Source organism: Microcebus murinus, chromosome 4 (genome assembly GCF_040939455.1).
Source record: "Microcebus murinus isolate Inina chromosome 4, M.murinus_Inina_mat1.0, whole genome shotgun sequence".
NCBI classification, from domain to species: Eukaryota; Metazoa; Chordata; class Mammalia; order Primates; family Cheirogaleidae; genus Microcebus; species Microcebus murinus.
The window spans coordinates 32,714,832-32,742,715 of record NC_134107.1 but is presented as its reverse complement, the minus strand read 5'-3'; the positions used below and the strand labels follow the sequence as shown (position 1 = coordinate 32,742,715).

General features: G+C 38.0%; 1 protein-coding gene across 3 annotated transcripts; it reads left to right on the top strand.

Annotated features, from left to right (window-relative positions):
• Positions 1-3,629: 3,629 nt before the first annotated feature.
• On the top strand, positions 3,630-27,074 carry PRRG4 (proline rich and Gla domain 4). Of its 3 annotated transcripts, XM_076002049.1 has the most exons (7): positions 3,630-3,730; positions 3,820-4,118; positions 4,780-4,904; positions 10,309-10,472; positions 11,986-12,034; positions 12,874-13,006; positions 22,610-27,074. In XM_076002049.1, the coding sequence occupies exons 3-7, from the start codon at positions 4,802-4,804 to the stop codon at positions 22,842-22,844; spliced, it is 684 nt and encodes a 227-aa protein (XP_075858164.1). In that variant the 5' UTR covers positions 3,630-3,730; positions 3,820-4,118; positions 4,780-4,801; the 3' UTR covers positions 22,845-27,074. The 3 variants fall into 3 exon arrangements, with proteins under 3 accessions (XP_075858164.1, XP_012595304.1, XP_012595303.1); XM_012739850.3 differs by lacking the exon at positions 3,630-3,730 and having other exon boundaries at positions 3,803-4,118; XM_012739849.3 differs by lacking the exons at positions 3,630-3,730; positions 3,820-4,118 and adding an exon at positions 4,159-4,435.
• Positions 27,075-27,884: the final 810 nt, after the last annotated feature.

Here is a 27,884-nt window from a genome sequence, read left to right as displayed (position 1 = left end):
AAAACTCCATTAACACTTTGAGAGCTTCAAGCCAGGGTGGCACCTAAAATAACAGAGACTCTTTCTCCAAAGGAGGATAAACAGGATCCTGGTTTATAGATTTTCTAATGGAACTTCCATTTAATATGTGTTCTTTATTATAATCATTACCAGCAACATTAAAACTGCATTATTGCCAGCCACAGTGGGACTGCATGCCTGTAGTCCCAGCTACTCGGGAGGCTGAGGCAGGAGGATTGTTTGAGCCCAGGAATTTGAGGTTGCTGCGAGCTAGGCTGAGCCACGTCACTCACTCTAGCTTGGGCAACAAAGCGAGACTCTGTCTCAAAAAAAAAAGAAAGTAAGACTATAATGATAAAATGAATGTGATGAGGGAATTAATTATAGTTGTAAAAATGCCAAAACCTGTACACAGTGATCGTTCTGTGGCCAGCTGTGACATACATCCACATTAATCCAAGTTTCTACATGCTCTGTAAGGACTATAAGGATTAACTATTTTTTTAAGCAGGACATATAATCCTATTACTACCCAAAGTATGACATGAAACCAGATGACCTCTCATACTGTTCTATTTTATTTAATCATTTTGTTATTAACAATCAGTTTTTAAATGATAGAATTAAATATAAGCTCTCTCAAAAGGTTTCCTTGGATGGCTTTAAAAAAAATGTTTAAAATAAAATCTTTCACGGTGGCTCACACCTGTAATCCTAGCACTCTGGGAGGCTGAGGCAGGCGGATTGCTTGAGGTCAGGAGTTCGAAACCAGCCTGAGCAAGAGCAAGACCCCATCTCTACTATAAATAGAAAGAAATTAATTGGCCAACTAATATATATATATATAAAATTAGCCGGGCATGGTGGCGCATGCCTGTAGTCCCAGCTACTCAGGAGGCTGAGGCAGAAGGATTGCTTGAGCCCAGGAGTTTGAGGTTGCTGTGAGCTAGGCTGACGCCACGGCACTCACTCTAGCCTGGGCAACAATCGAGACTCTGTCTCAAAAAAATAAAAATAAATAAAAAAATAAATAAATAAAATCTTTACCTATTTGTTGAATCTGAAAAATACCTGCATACAGATATATAATTAACCTTGAACAATGGGAGTCTTTTCTTTTTTTTAAGAGACAGGACAATGGTGTGTGTGTGTGGGGGTATGTGTCTCTCTATGTTGCCCAGGCTGGCCTAGAATTCCTGGGCTCAGGGGATCCTCCTGCCTCAGCCTCCTGAGTAACTGGGATTACAGGCGTGCACCACTGCGCCCAGCTAACAGTAGGAGTCTTTCACTTCCCACTTGCTGACTTTACTGGGATAAATTAAAACAGCAAACAATTGATATTGAAATGTCAAGGCTAAAATGTCACAGAAACACCAAGTTCAGTAAAGTCGTATCTCCTGTTCCGAGTAGTCTAATGATACAATCATCAAGGTGTCTTTAAGGATGTGGCTGTGACCTTACATTGCAGAGCTTCATGGCTGCAACCTTAACATTTCCTGTCACAGTCTTTGAGTCAATCCTCATGCCCACACAGTAAAGTGAGTTTTCATTTCATTCTTGAATTCACTCAGGCAAGTGGGTGGGTATGTGCTCAAACTTAGAGACAAATTATCACATTACTCTGAGTCCATTAATCTCATTGCTCTGATTTTTTTTATTTCCTTTGAAACTAAATAATTATTCACCTACTGCCCTTCATTGCTTGACAAAAACTCAAAAAAATAAAAGTACTAGAAAAAGTCAATAACCAGCGTATCACTTGGCCAATGACTATTCATTTACATCTTCATGCTTCAGTATCCCTCTTTTTAAAATGAGAATCATATCTGGCCCAACTCTATAGAGAACCAGAATAAGAGAAATACTATCTGTGAGAACACTTAAAATGCTTTGGAAGAAAGACATAAGAATATTGTCACTTTAAAAAGAAAATGGTACAAAATAAGAAAAGGAATACAGCGAGTAAGTAACAGAAGAAATTAACAATCCTGGACACTGTTGTTACTGGCTATTCTCTTTTCTCTCTTAGCCATCTAACCTCAAAACATCTTCTGTAGTGATCAAATTTTGTGTGCATACTGCCAAATGCTCTAACATTCTTTAGAACCCAGTATTGCAGGGAAACACACAGGGATGTAATTCACCCCTGAGAAACAGACTTCCATTTCTTTACCCGCCTCTCCTCTTAGTCTGTAAACTGATATTTGATGTAAGCACAAAGCCTCACTTGTTTTGGTCCAAATATCCAGATACATGGGTGGACTCCTTCTACCAAGGAATGTCATCAAAGTTCACATCTGCTGATTCCATAACATGAGAGACCATCTGCCTCTCCCCAAAGCAGTGTGAAGCACTTTTTGCATCTGAAAATAAATTGCTTTCACCCATCGAAAACGTATTGAGCACGAGCAACATAGAAGGAACTCTGCTGGGTGCTGTGGAGGATGTCAAGATGAAAAAGTTAGTCCTTGCCCTTGATAAGACCTTTTACAGGCCCACATTCTCAGCTACAGATTTCAGCCAGATTCAGTTTTCCTCCAGAACAGAGGCTGTGGTGTTTTCTCCCTATTTCCAGGGCTTAGTGCTACAGGTTAACTGAATGAATACACAGAAGAATGGGTGTTCTAGTGAAGATGGTTCCTGTTCTTGTGTTCAGTTATAAGAAATTACATTTCTAGCCTCTTCACAGTCTGATTCCAAATGCTTAATTAAGAGGGAGAAAGAAGAATCCATCATGGAAACAGGTCAGAGACCACAAGGTAGACAAATGGAAAGTGAAGAGAAGAAGAATGGAAGAAGGGAAAAGAAAAAGTACCACGTAGAAAAAGTCCATGAAAACAAAAACTTCTGCAGAAAACTTAGGAAGAATTCAGTTGATTCTCAATAATCAGAATAAAATAGATAAAAGCCTTGATGGGAAGAAAAAAAATTGGTGAATATTTAATTAATCAAAGATTAGAAAGGAGGAAAAAATGTTTCCTTTGGCCTCCAGCAAATGCCAGGCCACTTTGGCCAAAGCATGGAACCTTAAATAATGTTCCAAATAATTGTATTTGGACAAGGAAGAATGTGAACCTCACCTAGCATAGGTCCTCTCTCCACCTGCTGCTTTCATTACTTGAGTTCTCAAACTCGTTGATCTCATGACCTCTATACATGCTTCAACTTTGTTGAGCGTCCTAAAGAGCTTTCACTTACGTGAATTATATCTAATGATATCTACCATATAGCATATCAAAACTGAGAAATTTTCAAAATATTATTTCAAATCAAGACAACAAACTGTACTTACTTTTTGTTGTGTTTCCACATAGACTTGAGGAAAAGTTCAAGATTCCAAGATAATAACTTATTTGAGAATAATGAAGTTACAGCTATCCTGGTAGATATGAACAAAGATAGCTAATAAAAATACAGAAGTTTTGAGAACAAATGAATTTTATTAATCTCTATAAATCCACCAAAATCTCTCTAAAATGTACATATTGATACTTTATACCTACTACCATAGAAAATGCAAGCAAGTACACACATGTATTCTTTTAATTAGCAAAGTGATGATGTCATTCATGTCAAATAGCCTCCGGAAATTTCCACTGTACACTCTTGAGAGAATGAAAGTGAAAAAAGCAAATCATGTGTTGTCACCATATGGAAATAGTTTCGACCTCATGGACCTCTTGAAAGGATCTTGAGGACATCCCTGGCGGACCACCATTGGAGAACCAATGTAATCGATTGAGTTTAAGGTCGTTTTCCATTTCATGTTACTAATAAAGTGCATTTTCTCTGATAAATAGTTTGCTTTCGTTCTCCTAGACCACCCTTTGAGAACAGACGGCCGAGGGGTAACCACAGGACCCCGAGCCTAGTGGAACCCAAAGCGAAAAGTCCCGGACGCGCCGAGGTGAGCCGAGCACTGGGGACTGAACTGCTCCCCTGGATTCGCCGAGAAGCCGGGTCTAGAAGCGAGTCGAGAACCAGCCACCCGCGCCGCCGAGGCGGGGCCAGAACTCGGCGGGCGGCCGGGTTCGCCCGGGCCCAGGGCAGAGGCCGCGGCGGCGGGGAGAGCGCAGCGCGGACTCCGCGAGACGCCGGCCCCCGCCCTCCCGCCGCAGGTAGGCCGGCCCCCGGGAGGAGGCGCGCGGCCAGGTGCGCCCCCGGTGGCCGCCTCCGCCCTTCCCCACAGCTCCGGCGGCGCCTTCCTGGGAGCGCAGCACGAGCCCGCGCCTCGCGTGTCCCCGGATCCCCTCTGCGGACCCCTGGCTCTCCCTCCGTGTGCGCGCGGGCGCCACCCGGGCCCTGCGGGGAGCGAGGCCCAGAGCGTCGCCGAGATTTGGGGGGGCCCGGAGATCGAGGGCCTGGCGGCCTCAGGAACCGCTCCAAAACCAGACCCCGGCCCGGGGGCGGCTGGAACATGTGCCGGGGGACACAGGTGCGCGGCCCGGCGGCGGGGCCGTGGCGGGGAAGGGGTTGCTCCGAGGGGGCCACCTCGGCGGACGGGGTCGCGTTAGAAGGCGAGGGTGAGAGTTGACCGCGGCGACAGGTGCCCGGCCAGCCCCCGGCCGAGTCCCGGGGCGCGGCTTCGGTCCCGGCCGTTCCCGCGGCCGCTTTCCCCGCGCGCGTCGGGCTCGGGCCACCGAAACCGCGCCGGGCGCCTTCGCGCGGCGACAACAGGTCGGTGATTCAGTTCCCACAGCAACTCAAGTGCCGAGCCTGGGGGTTTTCTGATTTTTTTCTTTTCTTTTTCCTTTTTTTTTGTTCGTTTGTTTGTTTTAGTTTGTTTGACAGTTGCCAGACTATGTTTACACTTCTGGTTCTACTCAGCCAGCTGCCCATGGTTACCTTCGCGTTTCCTCATTGCACAAGAACCCCGCAGGATTCTCAGCATGCGGGAGAAGAAGGTAAGCAAGGTGTCAGTTTCTAAGAAAACCCTTCTAGAAACTGGAGCCACACGTTGTGGCTCTCAAGTGGGAAAGTGCAATATTTGAAATTACATGCCTCCATCAATCGTAGAAGCACTAAAATATGCTTTCGTTTTAATTTGTGGTTTATTTGGTAAGGTTGTGTGTTTTTTATGTTCTTTACAATGTATATAACTTTATTTGTGTGTTCCCTTTGATAAATATAAGACCTGGTCTGTGGTTAACTGGAAAAGCTATTTTGACTTATGAAAATTAGTGACGTTTTTCTAGATCAAGCTGTGTGGTGATTATAGTGGGCATAATTGTTCTTCCTGGAAAGATGGACAGGAAGTCCATGTTCTAGTCTGGACTTGCCGCCTAACTCTGGGCAGGGTACTTAATCCCTTTGGGCTTGAATGTCTTAGGCTGTACAATGATGGAGGTGGGATGTAAAATGATCTTTTTGACTTTCAAATATCTGGTTGTCTAGATTGAGGCAGATGGTTGAGAGATTAGGTTTGGGGCTTGCTAGTTTAGAATTCCACAGCTGTTAAATTCCAGGTCATAAACAAATTGGTTCCTGCCTATATTGTAAAAGCCTAACCTAGCAAAACCAGAAAAGAAAAAAAATTGCTTGTGATTCTCAGTATCCCTTTATCTGTCTAGTTAGAAGAAACTGTGTTTCTCCACCCACTGCCAGCAGTTTTGAATCTACTTCCCCACACATTCCTGTCCCTTATCCCTTCTCATCAGATGCTACTCTCAGCTCATTTTCATTTGGGAAGGATCTGTTACACTAATACTCCTAGCTGATTTATTAATTATTAAGACAGCTTATTCTGTATGTATACAGTGTGTGTGTTTTAAGAGAGGACAGTCCCTTAACCCAAAGGAATCAAATTCTGATAACAGAATTCTAGGCAACTGAATAGGCTAGCTACTGGTGGGATAAGGAGAGATTATGGAAGGGGATCCTTCTTGGTACCTCCCAAGTTGTACCATATATATAAGTCCAGCCATATAAAAGGTTGTACTTAAAAGGTTCATACTCAGTAGGACCAGATGCACCTCCCCAGAATGAATATACAGTGAGTGTATTCATTCATTTACAGGACAGAGGCCTAAAAGACACTCTCAAGGACATCACAAACTGTGGAGGGAATTTAGAGATCATTCTTGGGTGCAGAGGGCTGGAGATGTCTGTGGGAAATGTAGATGAGGGATCCTACACATTTGAAAAGCCAACTTAGTCAGTCAGTAGCCAGTTTAGGAATACATGGCATATGTTAGTCCCTGTGCTAGGTGCTGGAGACATAGAAATGACACTGTAATCCCTGCCCTGGAGGACCTCTTCATCTGGCGGGGGAGGCAGGGTGTAAACAGATAACCTCCGTAAGCTCTATAACAGAAGTAGGCACGGAGAATTGTGAGAGCAAAGAGTACCAGTAACTGTGCCTTGGGAGAGTTGTCCCCCACAGAAGCCAATGCTTTCCAGATGCAAATGGGATATAATAAATGGAGATATGAAAAGTAACTGGAAAAAGGGGACTTTTAGCTAAATTTTGATAAATCCTGAGAGCAGAGTTGAAATGACTTAAAAGGAACTTACTTAGAAAACATGGGAAGAGGGAGGAGAGGAAGAGAATGGAATATTGTATAACAATGGAATACAGGGAAAGCCTCTTGTAACAGTCTAAGGAAAAACAGAAAAGGGAAGAGAATCTAAGGAAGCAGATGCAAAGTCCAGTGCATCCTCTGGCAATGATCAAGAGGAAAATAAATACAAGCTCTTGCTGAGAGCCAAGGATGCTCCAGGGTCAGGGAATTTTGCCTCTTTTCAGGATTACTTAGAATCCAAATAAGATAAGACAGTATTTCTCCTGAGATTCATAAGGGATGCAGAGAAAAATTTGATCTGGCACTGAAGGTTAAGTCTAAGGTCAGTCACTAACAGAACCAGAACTTTCATACTGAGGGAAAGCATAAACAGCAACCCCTGGAAGGCATGTTTAATATAGTATTAATCATACTATCATGATAGTCATAAATATATTTGTGATTGCCACATAAATATTATTTTGGGAAAAACAAAAATGTGGCTTTTAAAAAATTTCCCTGTAAGTTAAAAATAGCTTTTTTAAATCTCATTGTGTGGGGGGGTATTTTTTATAACTCAGATAACCACTTCAGCAGAAGACTGTCAATGGGAAATTTGGCACCGTTTTTTTAGTCAATAAAATGTAAAGATCCTGGGCATATCTGAGAAGTGGCAATGCAGAGGCAGATTTCTATTCTGCATTCTGAAATTAGATGACATGCAGAATATAGCTAAGTGAGGCAGGCTATGGGTTGCTTCACCACTGGTTTAATACTTTAAACCTATGCCAACCTGAGAAACACCAGACTATATCTATGAATTGCCTCAACTGGTAGACTTTAGGTCAAGAGTTTCTTCCTAATATTGGAAAGCTGAATTTGTTCATTCATTCAGTAATTTTTTGAACACTTCCTATGGGCCAGGCACCAATATCCCTGCTTTAATGGAGCTTCCCTTCTATTAATAGTGAGGACAACAGAGTAGTATCAAATAAATAAGTAAAACATATAGAACACCAGATGGTGATGAGTGCTATGGTGAAAAGCAGAGTGTGGACAGGTCATGCCAGAGGTGGGTGGGTAGCGATGGGGGTTCAAGGTAACATTGAATTAAATCCTGAAGGAGGTGAGGGGGGCAAACTGAAAGAAGAAAGTTTTATTCAGAGGAAATAGCAAGTACAAAAGCCGACAAGAAGCAGGTGTGTTGGAAGTTAGCGTAGCTGCAACAGAATATAGGAGGGAAAGTGGTAGAAGATGAAGGTCAGAGGGGTAAGGGCTTTGGACCAGATCACCATATCATATATGGCCTTGTAGGCCATTGTAAGGACTTTGGTTTTTACTCTGCAGGAGGTGGAACTATTAGGAGGTTTTAGAAAAGCAAAGTAGGAAAAAATAGGAACAAAGTCTGACTTACCTTTTTAAAGGATCTCTTTGGCTGTTATGTTAAAAGCAAATTGTATGGGAGGCCGATATGGGCAGATTGCTCAAGGTCAGGAGTTCGAAACCAGCCTGAGCAAGAGCGAGACCCTGTCTCTACTATAAATAGAAAGAAATTAATTGGCCAACTAATATATATAGAAAAAATTAGCCGGGCATGGTGACGCATACCTGTTGTCCCAGCTACTTGGGAGGCTGAGGCAGCAGGATTGCTTGAGCCCAGGAGTTTAAGGTTGCCGTGAGCTAGGCTGATGCCACGGGGCACTCACTCTAGCCTGAGCAACAAAGCCAGACTCTGTCTAAAAAAAAAAAAAAAAAAAAAAAAAGCAAATTGTAGAGGAACAAAGAAACCACTTAGAAGGCCATTGTAGGAATCCCAGTGAGGGGTGATGGAAGCTTGGAAAATCTTTCTGTCTCCATTTGTTAGTAGCATAAAATCTACAAGAAGACAAAGGAGGAAGAAGAATAGAAATATTTCACCACACTGGCTCCTCTCCATCTGTCTTTTAGAATACCTCTTAAAACAACTATCACCAAGTATCCCATTCTAGCTTCCCCCTAGGTTTAAATAGTCCGAATCTGCTATTTATAACATAGACATTGTAGAGTAGTACTGGCCAAAAGAAATATACTGTGAACCACATAAATAATTAAAATTTTTCTAATAGCCACATTTTTAAAAGTAAAAAAAGATGAAATTAATTTCAATAATGTATTTAGTTTAACCCAGTATTCAAAAATCATAATTGAAAAATATAAATAATATACAACATTATTGAGCTATTTCACATTCTTTTTTTCCCCCCATACTATGTCTTTGAAATCCTGTGTGTGTTTTATACTTATAGTACATCTTGATTTGGACTAGCCACATTTCAAGTTCTCAATAGCCATATGTGGCTAGTGGCTACTGTATTGGACAAAACAGCTCTAGAAGATTCAGACCTATTTGGAAAGATAATTAATTCATAGAAAAAATATCTTGGATGAAATGTGACTTCTCAAGGGGTTAAGAATAAATGCCCAACTTAAGGTCACTAACAAATCAGTATGTATTAGCTTTCCAGACCTACTTTAATATATTCTTCCTTTAGTAATGGTTAGCAGTGAGAAGTAACAACACTTTTAAATTCTTTCAGGCATTTCAATGTGGTTCTCAGAGAGTTTCTGAATTCTAGTCTTGGTAATATGATCTGGCACAAAATCACTTAAGTTTTGTTTGTTTGATACCAGAAAAAGTTTAAAGTTTGTGAGTTTTGAAAATACTACCATAGTGTGATGTTTTGGATTTGTGTCAACCTGTGCTCAGCCTTTTTAAGTTTACCATTTACCTTTTCAGCAAATATAAAGGGAGTCTCCCAACGCATTATGGATATATATTTGGTGTCTGGGGTGGAAGGAGCTGCTCCTTTGGGAGAAAGGGGTGAATGTCTTTGAGTTAATCTTATAACTAATTTATGATTTCATTAACTTAAAAGTTTAGAATTTTATGTTTTAGTATAAACTTGAATATAACAATTTTAATATAAAAGTATTAATTTATAATTTTAGAACCTAAAGAGATCTTAGTGATTAGTTCAATTCCCAATTTTACAAATAAAGAAGAAATGGCAGCTTAGACATGATAAGTGATTTATCCCATGATACCCAGCTGATAGCTTAAGCGAAATCAAAACCAAAAATGTTTCCTCTAACTCTCAGTCCAATGTTCTATCCATTATGCCCACTAATTTTTCTCGGTAGACGTAATAGGGAACCAATCCTTTAGAAATAGAATAGTCTGACCTGTCATTTATTGGAAAAACAATTGGAAGGAAAAGTGATATACAAATAATTTTCATTTATGCTACTAATTTTGGACATAATCAATTCAAGTATTTTCTAGAATTATGCTAATATTTATATTTCATATTTATCAGAAATTTTCTTTACTGATATTATTTTTTTGGGTCAGATTTTAAAGCCATATAAGAAAGTTGATATAATTTAACCACACCAAGAAAACTATTCACTTTTTCCATATTTAAAACAGGAATTTTCACTCTGGGAGGCTGAGGCGGGCAGATTGTTCGAGGTCAGGAGTTCGAAACCAGCCTGAGCAAGAGCGAGACCCTGTCTCTACTATAAATAGAAAGAAATTAATAGGAAAAATCAGCTGGGCATGGTGGCTCATGCCTATAGTCCCAGCTACTCGGGAGGCTGAAGCGGAAGGATTGCTTGAGCCCAGGAGTTTGAGGTTGCTGTGAGCTAGGCTGACGCCACGGCACTCACTCTAGCCTGGGCAACAAAGTGAGACTCTGTCTCAATAAATAAATAAATAAAACAGGAATTTTGTGCCTTATTTTTGAAATCTTTTTTATTTCTTTATTAGTCTTTACATCAAAAGAAGAAGCAAACTTCTTCATACATAGACGCCTCCTTTATAACAGATTTGATTTGGAGCTCTTCACTCCTGGTGACCTAGAAAGGGAGTGCATTGAAGAACTTTGTAATTATGAAGAAGCCAGAGAGATTTTTGTGGATGAAGATAAAACGGTAATTTGGTTGTTTATGTTGGTTTCCTGGAAACTTATTAAATTGTACTTGAGAAAGTGGAACTTTCAGTTATTACAGATTTTATGCTTTAAACAAAATCAAGGATGTGTATCTGTTTTTATTTCCTTAAAATGCTAATTAACCTTTTTAGACTAGGCTTTATTCTTAATTCACTGGATTTATAGTAATTAGCAAAGTATTGACTATGTTGTGATTTTTGTGTGTTTAATGTTTGTTATATTCAAAATAATCAGGGGGCAGAGTGAATTAAACTTAAGATATTATTTGCGTTAGTACTCTAACTCAGGCTTCTATCATTTATGACTCTGAGCAATTTCTCCTATGGTGACTTTATCCTTTTTTGATTACCCATATTTATATTTCCAGTATTTACTTATAATCTACTATGTGCCAAGTGCTCTGCTACACTGAGGATACAAAATACATAGCCCCTGTATTCAGGAGTTTATTGTTTGGTTTGTGAGTGTAATATAAGGGAAAAATTTTTAGAAGTTCTCCCAAAAAGAAAATTAAATACTATCTATTAATCTTGATAAAGTACAAAACAGATAGCACTGTGCCTGTTATAAATGGGCATATTCTTAAAGAATGTTAAGTGACCCAGATTCTTTACTTTAGTATTAATAGGTTAAATAACCCCAGCCCCTTTTTCCCTTTTTTTAAGAGTCCCATTTTACTCTTTGGTCAATAAGAACCTCCCCAGGTGTCCTTTGAATGCAGGTGGTAATGGAACCTCTTTCTTGATTCTTCTGTAATTGTGTCCAGCCTCCCATCCTATACAAGTATTTGCCACAGCTATTAAACAGGGAAAACAAAGTATATATTTTGTATTTGTGCCTGTTTGGATTTTATTCTGTTTTTCACAAACCCATTTTCTCATTTTATCATGGTTCCTTATCCACTTTTGTTTTATCCACTTCTGTTCTTTCAAGTAACACTGAACTTAAATTGTCTCAGGGATGTCTTCTGAAATCAATAAATGCCTTTCAATAAAATCTCCTGAGACAAACTGAGGGCATAGAATAGAATTCACCTAGCATAGAATTCAGACTCCTTTTCAAATACGGCATTGGCTCCACAGCCTCAATTTCTACCTTTGGTACTTTCACCTCCTCTCTAATGCAGTAATTTTCCCTTATGCCTGAGATGGGGCTCCAGTCAGGTGAAGGAAGAATAGCAGGACACAGTAGTAGAAAGCTGGGACTGGCCGTAATCCCTTGACCAGTTAGAGAGATGGCAGAGACAGTGGCGGCTGTTAGTACTTTTTTAAAATTTCCTCTACAGCAATTTATCTTAGGGAGCGCTTTAATGAGAGCTACCTAGAGAGAGGGCATGACTCAATGAGAGTGAGTCATGCCCTCCAGCTTGAATGAACTGGTCTCCTACTTGTGGCATATGTAAAGAGTTTACCACCCCTAGTCTAGGTCCTTGGTACCAAATGAAATGATAATAAAAAAATGGAATAAATGTGGAAATTTTACCTTTTTCTTAGATGGCATTTTGGCAGGAATATTCAATAAAAGGACCAACTACAAAATCAGGTAAAGCAAGAATTGATCAAATTTAATGTTTTTCTTGACTCCTATTGTCATACATTTTAGTTTTATTGTTTGAGTTTGGTTGCTCAACATACATACTTTATAAATCCAAGAAATATTTCTCAATTAAGAGACAGAGAAGACTACATTCGTCTGTTTATACACTGAAAATCAAGTTTGGTGAGATACTACAGAAATGAGATAATCGGCTTAAAGCTGTTTTAAACAGCTCAGCTAAGTCAAGACTTGCACAGAATAAAAGTAGGATCCTTTTATCATTACAAGTAAATGGAATGCCTACACTAGGTAAATTAAGATTGTTGAATAGATATAAATAACTTATTAATTAATTAAGAAAGCCTTTATCCTATCTGTATTGATCATCTCTAACTGGTTTTTAGTCGGATGTTTATTTTTTGCCAGCTATTCTTTCAATTCCTCATCAACAGGGCTCCCTATGGGAGACTATATTGCAGAGTTACCCCAAGTTGCTTAAAAATATATCTTTGTGGTTAATAACAAAATATGTCTAGTTGAGCAAAGAATATATTTATTCCACTTAGTTTTGAATATTATCCATTTAATATGACTTATTTAAAATAAATAAAAGAATGAATAGCTATATCTAGGGCTTTTAAAAGTGTCATTTAAATTTTTTCAGGTAGATTCGCTAGTGTGGACTTTCAGAGAAATCAGTATCAATGATTAGATACTTAATAATGTGTTTAGACCCTATTTAGACCCAGTGTTAACTTTGTTGAAATCATAAATGATACTGTACAGTTATATTTATGTTATTTATATTATGTTAAATTTATGTTATTTTAATGATTTCTCTTAAGATGGTAACAGAGAGAAAATCGACGTTATGGGCCTTCTTACTGGATTAATTGCTGCTGGAGTATTTTTGGTTATTTTTGGATTACTTGGTTACTATCTTTGTATCACTAAGTGTAATAGGCAACAACATCCAGGGTAAGTACCAAGTAAAAATATTTAATTCATTATTATACATTCTACATTGTTATTTTTAAATGGATCAAGGAAATGGCTGCGTATTTTTTTAAATAAATTTTTTATTTTGGAATAATTTTAGATATATAGGGAAGTTGGAAAAGTAGTATAGCAAGTTCCTATATATCCTTCACACGGTTTCCCACATTATGAACATCTTACATTACCATGGTAGATTTGTCAAAGCTAAGAAAATGACGTGGTACATAACTATAATGTTAACTAAACTCCAGACCTTACTTAGATTTTATCTATTTTCCCATGAGTGTCCTCCTTCTCCTCGAGGATCTAGTCAATACCACATTGCATTTAGTTGTCTTGTCTTCCCAGGCTCCTCTAGTCTGTGACAATTACTCCGTCATCTAATTTAACACTTACATAAACAAATTAATGATGCAATTTCTAAGCTTCTTCAATAATACAAGAAGTTTCACATATGTCAGCTCAATTTTTCAGTATTTCCTTCTTAAGCCAGAGGCAGATCCCAGAAACTCCACATTATTTCCAGAGGCAAGAAGCCCTGTAGTTTTTCCTCTTAGTCACAGAGTTAACAGATCTATGTGGCTACCCAAATAGAAACAGTGTGTCTGGCTTTTTAATTAAACTATTTTTATTGATACTTTAAATAAAAAATAATAAAATGGTTACCAATTAAGGACAATAGCACATTAATGAAGCTTCATAAAGATTCATAAAGGCCATAATTGTTTGTATAATAAAAGTTCTGTATCCTTATTGAAATAAAAGTGCCAATTATCTTCCCAGTAAGTATGGATGAATAGATGCAGAAATAACCTTATTAAAAAAAAAAGCACCAGATGCTAAACAGGCTATTAGAAATTGATGCTTGTATATCTCTAATCACACTTTCACATTCTATGAACTAGCTCATCATGGTGACCAGGTGTACTTTGTTGTGATAACTGGTCTTTTGATTTATCTTTTTAGCAAAAATGGGCAGTGTTTTGGTATCCTTCCAATAGAATAGAAAGTATTCCTTATCATATATATTAAAAGATTCTTTTTTTTCTAACTTAGGAATGGTTTTAAACTCACATCAAGTAAAATTTAAATGCCACAAAATGGCTTACACTCTTCAAAAAATGTCCCTGTCATGAAAGACAAAGGAAAAGCTAAGGAACTAACTGTTGCAAATTAAAGTAGATTATGTAACAATTATAGTAGATCCTGGACTATATCATGGCCCAGAAACATAAATTGCTACAAAGGAAAGTTTGGAGGAAAATTTGAATATGGACTAGATATTAAATAATATTGAACCAGTGTTAAATTTCCTGAATTTGAAAACTATGTGAAGATCTTCTCAAAATATTAATTATATAATGATTCTAAAATTCTATTGTCAGTCACTATTTTTAAAAAAAGCTAATTAAAACAACATAGCATTAAAAATTATGTTTAATTGGTTGAATTTTTTTAGTTTTTGTCCATTTTAAAAGAGTATTGTACAACTATTCAAGTCTAAATGCAATATAAAAGTAAACATATAGGAAACCAGAAGACTTTAATCATAAATGTTTAATTGATGTAAGGTTATTCTTAATTGTTTCATATCAGATATAAATTGAAAATAGAATGACATGTAGAGGAAGCGTATCAAACTGGAATTTGGAGACAAAGATTATCATGTTAATTCTGCCACTATTTAACAATGGAGCTTGAAGCATATTCCTTGGTATTTCGAGCTTTCCTAATCTGTAAGATGAAGGAAATGGACTCTGATTCCTCTTAAAATTCCGCAATATTTTTTTATTTTACCAAAGACAAGAATACATTTTATGCCCTTGATTATATTGTCAGAATTAAAGTTTTTATTTTTTATTTTTTATTTTTATTTTTTTTTTGAGACAGAGTCTCACTTGTTGCCCAGGCTAGAGTGAGTGCCGTGGCATCAGCCTAGCTCACAGCAACCTCAAACTCCTGGGCTCAAGCGATCCTCCTGCCTCAGCCTCCCAAGTAGCTGGGACTACAGGCATGCGCCACCATGCCCGGCTAATTTTTTCTATATATATTAGTTGGCCAATTAATTTATTTCTATTTATAGTAGAGACGAAGTCTCGCTCTTGCTCAGGCTGGTTTCGAACTCCTGACCTTGAGCAATCCGCCCATCTCGGCCTCCCAGAGAGCTAGGATGACAGGCGTGAGCCACTGCGCCCAGCCAGAATTAAAGTTTTCAAAGTTATTTATTAAAAAAGAAACTTTTTCCTTCTGCACTCCTACTGCTTCACTTGACTGGGCTCAAAAAAACTTTTACATACATATAGATCTAAGTGAAATTCATAAATATAAATAGTATATTTTCCCCTAAAATTTAGTGTAAGTATTTTCTTTTGAAGAAGGTTTAAAGTAGGCTATTTCATTTTATCTGCCATGAATCACTTAAAAATCATTTCCATTGTGATGAGAACATCTGAAAATGTATCAATAATGGAGATTAGGGTCTTTAAAGAAATTTTATCGTATTTTGTGCCTAAAAAGTAATACATGCATTATTTAAACATTCAAATATTATATAATAGAAAGATATAATATCAAAAATGAAAATTCCCATAATTCTACTTTTCTTTTTCATTTTTTTGAGACAGAGTCTCATTCTGTTGCCCGGTCTAGAGTGCCATGGTGTCAACCTAGCTCACAGCAACCTCAAATTCATGGGCTCAAGCAATCTTCCTGCCTTAGCATTCCAAGTAGCTGGGACTACAGGCATGCACCACCACACCTGCTAGTTTTTTCTTTTTAGAAAAAACTGTCCACTCTGCCTCAGTTTCCCCATAAGTAAATTGAGGATAATAATTGGAACCATCACATGACATAGTTCTAGAGAGGTGCCATTTACACGGACTACACTATATTTTGTGCAGTATGGTAGCACAGATAATAATTATATGTATTTCATAGGGGAATTATAAGGAAAAATAATTTTATATAGAAAAAGTATTTAAAATGTTCTAGAAATCTGTAGACATGTTAAAAAAATAAAATAAAAAAATATAATGTGCTTGGTATGTAGCAAGTACTCAGTAAATGTTAGCTATTATTATTAATTTGCAAACTAAGATTCTTTTAAAAGTTTGTGTAAGAATTTTGTGTTCGTATCCAGTGTTCATTGTTTCTTTAAAAATAGATCTGGACTTGGAATAAGCTACAGGTTATCCATCATTCAAATAGAATTAAAAGGTATTATTAGAAGGTAATACAGGTAAATCAGAGATATTATACTGTAAATAAATTTTATTCAAACTTAGCAGATCTACAAAAAATGTATTTGGCCTCTGAAATTTCCCTTAGCCCAGATTTGCCTTCCACATCACACATCATTGCTAACCATACATTGTTCACCACTGCCACACCACCTTCTCTTTTAGTATTATCTGTATTTTGTAGAAAGTGTATTATGGCACGTGGAGGAAAAGACATGGAATGATGACCATTTGATTGAGGCCATTTGATAACAAAAGCAACTTGAATATAAACATATGAGATATAGAACATTCACTCTCCTCGTAAATGGCTCAGAATGTCAAGCAGGCATATGATCAGTGTGGGATACAACTAGTCACTTTGGAGGACATGAGTTCCAGAGGAAATTACTGGAGAAGGGTGTTCTAAGGAGATAGAATCGTGGGAGCAAAGATGGCTACTACCAAGGCTCATGTAGGAGATGATAAGCAAAATAATCTTGACTATAGATTTAAGAGCTCTGATAAAGAGTAGCAAGTGACTGGGGAAATTGTTGGATAATTAGAATGGAAGCCACAAGGAGTTTATATCTGAGTTGCTAGACAAGGAGGGGTGGGCCAATTATGCAGAGGATTAAAAGGAAAAATGGCCTTTGGGAAAGATTTTCGAGAAATGGTAATATGCTAAGTCTTAGGAACACAGTGGTGAGTAAAACAGACATAGTATAGTGCCTGCCACCATGGATCTCACATTCTGGTTTCTTAATTAATTTGTGCTAGAAGAGGGAGAAACTGGAGGACGGAGGAAAACAAGTAAGATGCTTGTGTTGCAATTCACATGTGAGATCATGAGTCTAGATTTATCTTCAAGGAAAAAGAAGCTGTAGGACTTGATGCCTGATTAGAAAGAACTAGGGGATGTTGGAAGAATGTGATTTGAATCTAAACTTTTGTGCTGAAGATATATATATATATGTGGAAACTGGGAGGAAGAAAATAAAATTTGGATTTGACAGAACAAAATAAGGTATATTTTAAAGATAGCTTAATAAAGACTAACACAACCGGCCGGGCGCTGTGGCTCACGCCTGTAATCCTAGCTCTTGGGAGGCCGAGGCGGGCGGATTGCTCAAGGTCAGGAGTTCAAAGCCAGCCTGAGCAAGAGCGAGACCCCGTCTCTACTATAAATAGAAAGAAATTAATTGGCCAACTGATATATATATAAAAAATTAGCCGGGCATGGTGGCGCATGCCTGTAGTCCCAGCTACCCGGGAGGCTGAGGCAGAAGGATCACTCGAGCCCAGGAGTTTGAGGTTGCTGTGAGCTAGGCTGACGCCACGGCACTCACTCTAGCCTGGGCAACAAAGCGAGACTCTGTCTCAAAAAAAAAAAAAAAAGACTAACACAACGAAAAGACAACCCAATTTTTAAAACTATAAAGGACTCAAATTGACATTTCTTCAAAGAAAATATACATATACATACATATACATTGCATGAATCTGATATATTCATACAATGGAATGTTATTCAACCATAAAAAGAAATGAAGTTCTGATGCATGCTACAACTTGGATGAACCTTGAAAACATTATACCATATTTAAAAAGCTAGATTCAAAAGGACAACTGTTGTATGATTTCATTTATGTGAAATATCTAGAATAGGCAAATCCATAGGGACAGAAAGTAGATTAGAGGTTACCTTGGCCTGGGAGGAAGGAGGTATCTCAGTCTATTTGTGCTGCTATAGCTGAATACCTGAGACTGGGTAATTTATAAAGAACAGAAATTTATTTCTCACAGTTCTGGAGACTGGGAAGTCCAAGATCAAGGTGCCAGCACGTTTGGTGTCTGGTGAGGGCCTGGTCTCTGTCTCCAAGATGGTGATTTGAATGCTGCATTCTCCAGAGGGGAGGAAAGCTATTTCCTACATGGCAGAAGAGCAGAAGAGCGAGAGGGAACCCCTCCTGCAAGGCTTTTTTATAGTGGCATTAATCCACTCACAAGGTCAAGGCCTTCATGACCTAAACACCTCCTAGAAGGTCCTACCTCCCAACACTGTTGCATTGAAGATTAAGTTTCAATACGAGTTTGGAAGGAGACAAAAACATTCATGCCATAGCAGGGGGAATGGAGAGTTATTGCTTCATATGTAGAGTTTCTGTTGGGGTGATAAAAGGATTATGGATATAGATAGTGGAGACTGTTGTACAACATTGTCAGTGTAATTAATACTACCAAATTGTACACTTAAAAATGGTTAAAATGGGCTGGGCGCGGTGGCTCACGCCTGTAATCCTAGCTCTCTGGGAGGCCGAGGTGGGCGGATTGCTCAAGGTCAGGAGTTCAAAACCAGCCTGAGCAAGAGCGAGACCCCGTCTCTACTATAAAATAGAAAGAAATTAATTGGCCAACTGATATGTATATAAAAAATTAGCTGGGCATGGTGGCGCATGCCTGTAGTCCCAGCTACTCGGGAGGCTGAGGCAGGAGGATTGCTGGAGCCCAGGAGTTTGAGGTTGCTGTGAGCTAGGCTGACGCCACGGCACTCACTCTAGCTTGGACAACAAAGCGAGACTCTGTCTCAAAAAAAAAAAAAATGGTTAAAATGGCAAACTTTATGTTATATATATATTTTTTGGTGACAAAATTTTTTTTAACTGGAAAAAATGAAAGAAAGGGTAAGAGTTTAAGACAACAGATGTGGAATGGGGATTCACCTAGTGGGGGATAAAGTTGAAAACATGAGAGTAGGCAAGTTCTCTAAGTGTAATAAAACCACAGAAGGGAAAGGACAGAGCCTTAAAGGATACCCACAGTCAGGGCACAGAAAGGAAAGGAGGTGCCAGCTAAGAGGGCAGAGGAAGAGGGAACATGCACTGTCATTCTAGCCCCGAGACCGAATGCTTGAAAAGCTCCCTGAGGCAGTATGTGACTGATGGGCATGGACTGAGCAGTTTGTCTCTGTAAATCCTCTAAAAATTTGAGAAGTGAGAGAAACCAAGGAAGAATTTGTTTAATTTTTCTTAAACCACTATCTTTATGCTGACAGACCTCTATTAATTTACCATATTTCACAGAGAGAAAATGAGCAAGGCCTTTCCATTTTCTAGGGCTTTTCACTAAGACTTTATTCAATAGGGCTTTCTCTACAAGCTGGGGGACTCCACAAGGTTAATAAAGAAATAGGCAAAATTTGTCTTTGGAGAGTCTTCCTGCTTCTTTATATTTCCTTCTTTTCTACCTGATTCACAAAGTCTTTCTAGAAAAGATAATGTATGTCCTCATATTTAATAATTTCTCTCAAAGTCTGTGATAGCCCAACTATTATTCAGTGCCCCCGTGCTTGACATTTCTTTCTCTCTTCTTCTCTGCTTTTCTTCATTTTTCTACTTTTCTGCACCACTGTGTCTTCTCCCCTTACACCTTCTTGTCTGTGAAACATTCCTACCTTCTTCCCTGCATGAGGACAGAAGCAAGAGTTCAAAGACACAAGGAAGGGGCTGGGCTCAATGGCTCACTCCTGTAATCCCAGCACTTTGGGAGGCCAAGGTTGGAGTCTCACTTGAGGCCAGGATTTGAGGCCAGCCTGAGCAACACAATGAGACCCCATCTCTATAAAAGATTTAAAAAATTAGCTAGTCATGGCAATGCACACCTGTAGTCCCAGCTACTTGGGAGCCCAGCCTGGGGGACAGAGTGAGACCTCGTCTTTAAAAAAAAAATAAAGAGAACATTAATTGGCACCATGATTGTGGCCTGTCTTCTTGTATGTTATTGTAAAATTTCAAACCTTACGATATCTCTTATTTTAAAAGTAAAATTAGTTATACTCAATGTTAGTACAGTGTAATGCTGTGTAGTTCACAGATCATTTTTTATATCTGTAGTCTCACTCTGATCCTCACAGCAACCCTCTGACTTTTAGGGGAAATTTCAAACTAAGTTTATTAGACATTCTCTTAGGTTGGTATTAACTTTTAACACTAAAGTACCTTTCATTTATTATCTCAAGAAATTCTTTCAGCAGAGTTGTTTGTTCTCTTTTTATATTTTGTAAGCCTAAAAGTGAGGGAATATTTGAGAAAGAAAAGAATAAAAAATAAGATCATTGTCAGAAAAGCTTGCCTGATTCCTCTGTAAAAACATGCCAAGAAATGGAAAACAAGATCTTTTCATTTCTCCCATCCAAGTACTAACCAGGCCCGACCCTGCTTAGCTTCCGAGATCAGACGAGATCGGGCGCATTCAGGGTGGTATGGCCGTAGACAAGATCTTTTCATTTCTTCATTCCTATACTTTGTGGAGGAAAACAGGCATAATACGATGTTGCAGGTCGAGATGCTACTAGTGCATGCGTTCTGATTTCAATCATGTAGGGTGTGTGATGTGTAAGAAGACATTGTGTGGATATTTAATAGCTGATATAATTATTACATCATTTGTATATGTTAAATTTTGAAGGTGAACATGGAAAAATGTATTTGTTCAAATAAAATATCTGTCTCTACCATTTCCTATAAGCAAACAAATAGAACTTTTCATCACAAGCTATTGACGGTGGCAAGTGATTGCCTACCATGAATACGTTCCAGATTTCTGACAGAGGAGGAATTGTGTTGAGCCCTCTAAGTAAACTTGTGATCCTCTCAGTCACCTCTCAATGATTGACAGGCTGATTATCCAGTTCCCAGACTTACATAGACCTTTTGCTTTTCTTCTCTCTCTGCAATTTTTCTCTCTCCTTCCCTCTAATTTCAAATCTCATTATTATCTCCAAAAGAAAAAGGTGTTCTAAGGGACAAATTGGCTGATTTAGTTTGGAAAAGTTTGCAGTATTTAGGGTCTGTTAAACTGTTTTTTGATGGGGAGAATATTGTAAATATTGACTAGAGGTTGAGGGTTACCTATGAATTTTAATGATCTCATTAGCCCTAACTATAGGAGGTTAATTTATGTATAGATTCTTTATAGACAGCCAACTTTACAGTCTAAACAGTTCGATTTACTGATGTTTAAATTACAATTTGTAATTCACAAGCAAGAAGGGAAAACCATAGGTTTAAAACACCAGACTCTTCTTGCATTTCAATTTTCATTGGCTGACAAGGTTTTGCGAAAATGGTGGGACTTGAACTGAGCCACATTTTTAAAAAAATTGTTGGGTTTAGATCAGTGAGGGGTGGGGAGGAGAGAGACAATATTTCAAGAAAAGGAACAATACCGGTGAAAGCAGAGAGAAAAGCCTAAGAATTCACTACACATAGAGGGGAGTGTAAAGAAGCCGCCTTGGCAAGAGCAGAGAGCTCTAAAAAAATAAGGCGAGGCCAGGATAAGGGAGGTTTTGAAAAGAAGGCACAGGAGTTAGAATTTGATTCAGTGGAAAGTAGACTGCAGTTAGACTTTTGAGCAGAAGAGTGACATGAAGGAAGTACTGTTCAGGAAGGTTTGACCAGGCAGCAGGACTACAGGAGGGAACAGAGGAAAAGGACGGGCATCAGCTGTTGTGATTATCTCTGTGGCATCTATTTCCTTGGCTTGGAGTTGTGCCACCTTTCAATAAGGCCAAGATTTGGCTTTGCATCATACTTTGAGTTCTTTTTTTTTTTTTTTTTTTTTTTTTGAGACAGAGTCTCACTCTGTTGCCCAGGCTAGAGTGCCATGGCGTCAGCCTAGCTCACAGCAACCTCTAACTCCTGGGCTCAAGCAATCCTTCCGCCTCAGCCTCCTGAGTAGCTGGGACTACAGGCATGCGCCACCATGCCCGGGTCATTTTTTCTATTTATTTTAGTTGGCCAATTAATTTTCTTTCTATTTTTAGTATAGACGGGGTTTCGCTCTTGTTCAGGCTGGTTTGGAACTCCTGACCTTGAGCGATCCACCTGCCTCAGCCTCTCAGAGTGCTAGAATTACAGGTGTGAGCCACCATGCCCGGCCTTGAGAAAGTTCTAATTCAGGAGTGGGAGAAAAGAGAATTCATGTGTTTTGAGTCCTTGTTGTAGCGTGCCAGACATTGCTAGAAGCTTTCCATACAACATCTTACTCAATTTGCACAAAGCGACTCTGTTGAGGTAGTTATTGTTAACCCCATTTTAGAGAAGAGGCAACTGAGTTAGGTAACTTGCCTTTGCTCATCTAGCTATGAAGTGACAGGATCAGGTTTCAAACTCATGTCTGACTCCAAAGCTCTTGGTCATTCCCCTATACCTAGATGCTTCCAGAGTGTGGATAAAATAAAACTGCTGTATTCGTAAATTGTGTTCTGTGTTTATCAAAATAGCCAGCTGGATTTTTAAATACTGCCATCTTACCCCAAAAAAGGCTGCCTTCTCCGAGATCTGAATCCTGTCTCTCTGTTTAGCTCTTCAGCCGTCTACGCAAGAAGGGGTAGGCACACTCCCTCCATCATTTTTAGAAGACCTGAAGAAGCTGTCTTGTCTCCATTGTCACCTTCTGTGGAAGACACAGGATTACCTTCTTATGAACAAGCAGTGGCACTGACCAGAAAACACAATGTTTCACCGCCACCACCATACCCTGGTCCAGGAAAAGGATTTAGGGTATTTAAAAAATCTATGTCTCACCCATCTCACTAAGTCCACCTTGCCATCTTGGTATAAGAAATTCATGTTATTTAAATGGTTTGTTCTCCCTGAACCAAAAAACACATTATGTATTCAGCTCTTTATGATAAACTACAAGGAATAAAGGAGAAATGAACACATGTACTGCACCACAGATGTTATATCTGCAACTTGACCTGAACTTGATCATTATCAGCTTGATAAGAGACTTCGACTCCACATCCTTGCGGTTAAGAAGAAAGCACTTTTTAATGTTTTCATGATTCAGAAAAAAATCTATGTTATAGATAGCATAGTTAAAACTAGTGAACTATTTGTATCCTTTGTACAGATAAAGGTTGTGGATTTCTTGTGTTGAATATTTTAAAAGTAAGAATTTCTAATCATTAAGATTATCCAAAATCAGGGTATTAGATGTACTCTTTATCAGGATTTCTTTTTGGTTGGAAATACTTCACAGAATTTGCTGTTTCAATATTAATCTGTGACCTTAATATAATCATGTGGTTTTATATTTTAAATTATCACAAAGTAGTCACCATATTTTGTAGGTTTTGGTTCTTAACTCTTACTATCAGTCATGTTTTGTTATGGGTAGTAGGATCAGTAGTTTTCCTTTTATTGGGGGTGAGGATAGAGTCTTGCCCTGTCGCCACAAAGTAGAGTGCAATGGTGTCATCATAGCTCACTGCAACCTTAAATTCCTGGGCTCAAGTGATCCTCCTGCCTTAGCCTCCTGAGTAGCTGGGACTACAGACTCATACCACCACGCCTGGCTAATTTTTTCTATTTTTGGTAGGGGTAGGGATGTCATTTTCGTTCAGGCTGGAACTCCTAACCTTAAGCAGTTCTCCTGCCTCAGCCTCCCAGAGTGCTAGGATTACAGGTGTGAACCACTGTGGCTGACCCGATAGTTTTCTTTTTCTAAAAAATACTGCTTGCTATGAAGTTAGTTCTTCAGAAGGTACAGGGTTACAATGGAAAGGATTTATAAGGGTTCTTATACTATCGGATAAATAAATAGGCCTCCAATCTGGGAGTGACTAGAATTTGATAAACGTGCCCATGTTACTGATGAGTAGATACTCCCATCTTCACTGCTACATTTTCTACATATACATAATGTATATCTACAACTACATTTGATTATCTTGAAAATTTGTTGAACTTTATAAATAATAGTTTGAGAATCTGGAAAAAGTCATTTACTTTTCTGCTATTAAAATAACATTGATTAAAGTTACCAGAAGCCCTTTCCATCTCATAATACGTCGAAATACAAAGGAAAAACACTGTAAGTAATCATTTTAACCCATTCTTTATCTAGTCTTATAATCATACATAACCAGTTTTTCCTTAAGAATGTAGCAGAGTATAAGCTATAAACATCTGGAGTATGTGTGTACCAATGTATGTGGGTGGGTATGTATATATAAATGTGAACTTGTTTCCTCTTTGCAGGAGCTCAAAAAATAACATATTTCTGAAAAACAGAACAGAAAATTCTGTTCTTTATGTTTTTGCTAGGCATTTTCTTATTATTTAGGATCATTTACAAAATGGCATTTTGTTTTATAATTTTTGTAGGGGTAAGACTGCAAACCCACATACATTTGATAATTCCTTCCAAATTAAATGTTTATAAAGTATAAATTGTATCACAGTGCATGTGTGAGTGTGTGTATCTCCATTTAAAGATAGCATGATCTTAAGGCAGATAAAAGTAAGACCTTCATCTTTACAGACTGCCAGACACCTTTCAGATTCTCTGAGTCTCTTTGGTTGCTTCACAAATAAATCATCTAGCAACATTGAGATGTAATTAGGAAGTCTAACTTTTCTTTTAAAACCTATGTTACCTATAAAAATTCTATTGGTCATATCTTGCTTTAAATAAGCACTTTTTCTCATGTAACTTTGCACTTTGCACTTTTTTAAGTCCTCTTTAAAAATTTATAGCCAAATTCTACTTTGCTCACTTTGTAATAATCACTCTAAGGCATAGGAAGGATAACTTGCCCACAATCTAACAGGTTGAGGACAGCTGGGTTTGGAATAAGTGTGCATATTTTTCTAGTCCCATCTCGTGCCTATAAAATTACAGTGCCTCAAATTATGAAATACAGGGAATGGTCATTTAATTCTAAATTGGTGAGAGAAATGTATAAGAATTTTTCATCTATACATACATTATTTTATATGTATATGTATATTACATATATATATGTTTATACATTCTCACTCACATGAGAAATACTTATGACAAATAGAAATATAGGATATGTATGTATCTCTCGCTGAATCTTAATGTGAAATATTCCATGAACTCATTTTTTTCTATTGACTCCCCAAAATCTAACCACAATGCTAGCTTCAGAACCTGTGATAACCCCACTCTGCCCCAGCAACAGCCTAGATTTGTCATCTGCCCTCATTTTGTGTAAAACAGTTGCTCTAGCTTGAATGAATCTAGAATTCATCAATAAGATTGTGAAGTCACTGGTACTTATAGAGCATACAATGTGGAGATCATAATACTTTAAATATAAAAAGGAAAATGTGACAGAACCCTTATTGGCAAATGCTTATAAAGACTGAAAGGAAAATATCTCAATATAAAATCACTGACATATATTTCTGTCTTGTTCACCTTTTTTTATTCCTGTTGTACACTTGGTGATGGATTTGTTGCTTTGTTTGATTTGTTCATGTTTCTTCCTCAGGCAATTGATAAGTGTTAACCATTAAATCTATTTTTTTAAGGGACAGGGTCTTGCTCTGTCACCCAGCCTTGAAGAGTGCAGTCGCTCAATCATAACTTACTGTGACCTCAAACTCCTGGGCTCAAGTGATCCTCCCACCTCAGCATCCTGATTAGCTAGGAATACAGGTGCATGCCACAATGCCCACCTAATTGTTAAAAGATTTTTTTCTAGAGACAGGTCTCACTATGTTGCCCACACTGGTCTTGAACTCCCATCCCCAAGCAATCCTCCTGTCTCTCCCTCCCAAAGTGCTGGGATCACAGACATGAGCCACTGGGCCAGGCCCATTAAGTCTATTTTGACATAGGGTTTTATATATAATTAGATCAGTTTTCTACTCTGTTAAAATCAGGAAATACATGAATATAGGTATAAAAGGAGAATTGGAGCTGGGCACAGTGGTGCCTGTAGTCCAGCTACTTGGGAGGCTGACACAGGAGGATCACTTGAGTCCATGTGTTCTGGGCTGTAGTCTCCACTATGCCAATAGGGTGTCTGTACTAAGTTCCTCCCAGGAGGAGCGGGGGACCACCAGATTGCCTAAGGAGGGGCAAACTGGCACAAGTCGGAAACAGAGCAGGTGAAAACTCCTGTGCTGATCAGTAGTGGGATTATGCCTGTGAGTAACCACTACACTCCAGCCTGGGCAACACAGCAAGACCCCGTCTCTTTGAAAGAAAGGAGAATTGGACTTGAAAAAGACAAATACACATTTATAAGGTTATACCTTCAGTAGGATAGAAAATTATACATAGAATATTCTCCTTTTAAAATAAAAAAAAATTAAAGAGAGCACAGACTCTGACTGTGTCAAAGTTTTGCATCTGTTAACAATGTGCCCTTGAGAGAAGGGGGGAAATGCGGAACAATTAAAAACTGCAGAGCAACAGTGTCCTCCATGTCTTTGATTTCCTGTTTGCCTCTGAAATTATAATCAATTTTTTTCTGTTTCTCAGATAATTTATGTGTGTGCATGCTCTTCATATATATATACAAGAGAATTTTCAATGCTAAAAGATTTGTTAGAGCTTAACAAAAGCTCAATTTTAATATTATTCATATTGGCTTTGTTTTAATTAAATCTTTATTACTTATTAGTTTGATTTGAAATGTGATATAGGACACTTATACTATTGGGGGAATGTCTAGCATTTCTATAATTTTTTAAAAAAACTAAATTATTTTGTCAATACTGCCTATGTGGCCATTTTAGAACATGTATGACATATATTGATGCCTTCATTCTTCTGTATTGTGTGTGTCTTGCAACTTTTTTTGCAGTTTAAAAATGTTTCCCTAACAGTTTAATAGCTTAAGGTAACCCAGTACAAATATATCAGTATTTTCATTATCTGGAAAAAGCAGCCCACTTTTTTGAATACATATTTTTTCCTAAAACCTTATTGTGTTTTTATTTTAATAAGTTTCCTGTTACATGTACTTTTTCTACATGTAAATAAACTTTGTACTAAGTAAATATTTATTGCCTGTTCTATTTAAACACTCCTCTTTGTCATATAAAGGCACATAATGACATATGCCATTACGTGAATTCAATCTGAAAACACATTGCATGTTTTCAAAATAATGTTTATAGCATGGTGTTGCTGTATATATCTTTCACTAAGTATAGCTAGCATTCTATTTAAACAATATAGTTGCAATTGAGAATTGTTATTTTGTGTAACAAGTTTTTAATATTTAATGTATCCTTTGAGGCAAACATAATATATTACTCCTTAAAACTAAATTTCTTTCTTTTTTTTTTTTGAAACAGAGTCTCACTTTGTTGCCCAGGCTAGAATGAGTGCCGTGGAGTCAGCCTAGCTCACAGCAACCTCAAACTCCTGTGCTCAAGCAATCCTACTGCCTCAGCCTCCCAAGTAGCTGGGACTACAGGCATGCGCCACCATGCCCGGCTAAATTTTTGTATATATATATTTTAGTTGCTTAATTAATTTCTTTCTATTTTTAGTAGAGATGGGGTCTCGCTCAGGCTGGTTTTGAACTCTCGACCTCGAGCAATCCGCCTGCCTTGGCCCCCCCAGAGTGCTAGGATAACAGGCTTGAGCCACTGCGCCCGGCCTAAATTTATTTCTGTGACCTATATCTATATATAATTGAAAAATCAGAAGAAAATATAATAATGTTATACTAAATGATAGGAGTAACATAGTACTTCCAACTTAAGAGAAACAAATTAAATAATACTATCATACACATATATGAACATTGATTATTACTAAATGTCACTTACTTTCATGTTAAATATTTAGACCACCTTAAA

What these genes read in the sequence shown, in the direction of transcription:
- PRRG4 (XM_076002049.1), top strand. Translation starts at nt 4,802, where the DNA reads ATGTTTACACTTCTGGTTCTACTCAGCCAGCTGCCCATGGTTACCTTC. An exon ending in TCAGCATGCGGGAGAAGAAG is followed by an intron (nt 4,905 to 10,308) that starts GTAAGCAAGGTG and finishes TTTCTTTATTAG; the next exon opens with TCTTTACATCAAAAGAAGAA. An exon ending in TTGTGGATGAAGATAAAACG is followed by an intron (nt 10,473 to 11,985) that starts GTAATTTGGTTG and finishes CCTTTTTCTTAG; the next exon opens with ATGGCATTTTGGCAGGAATA.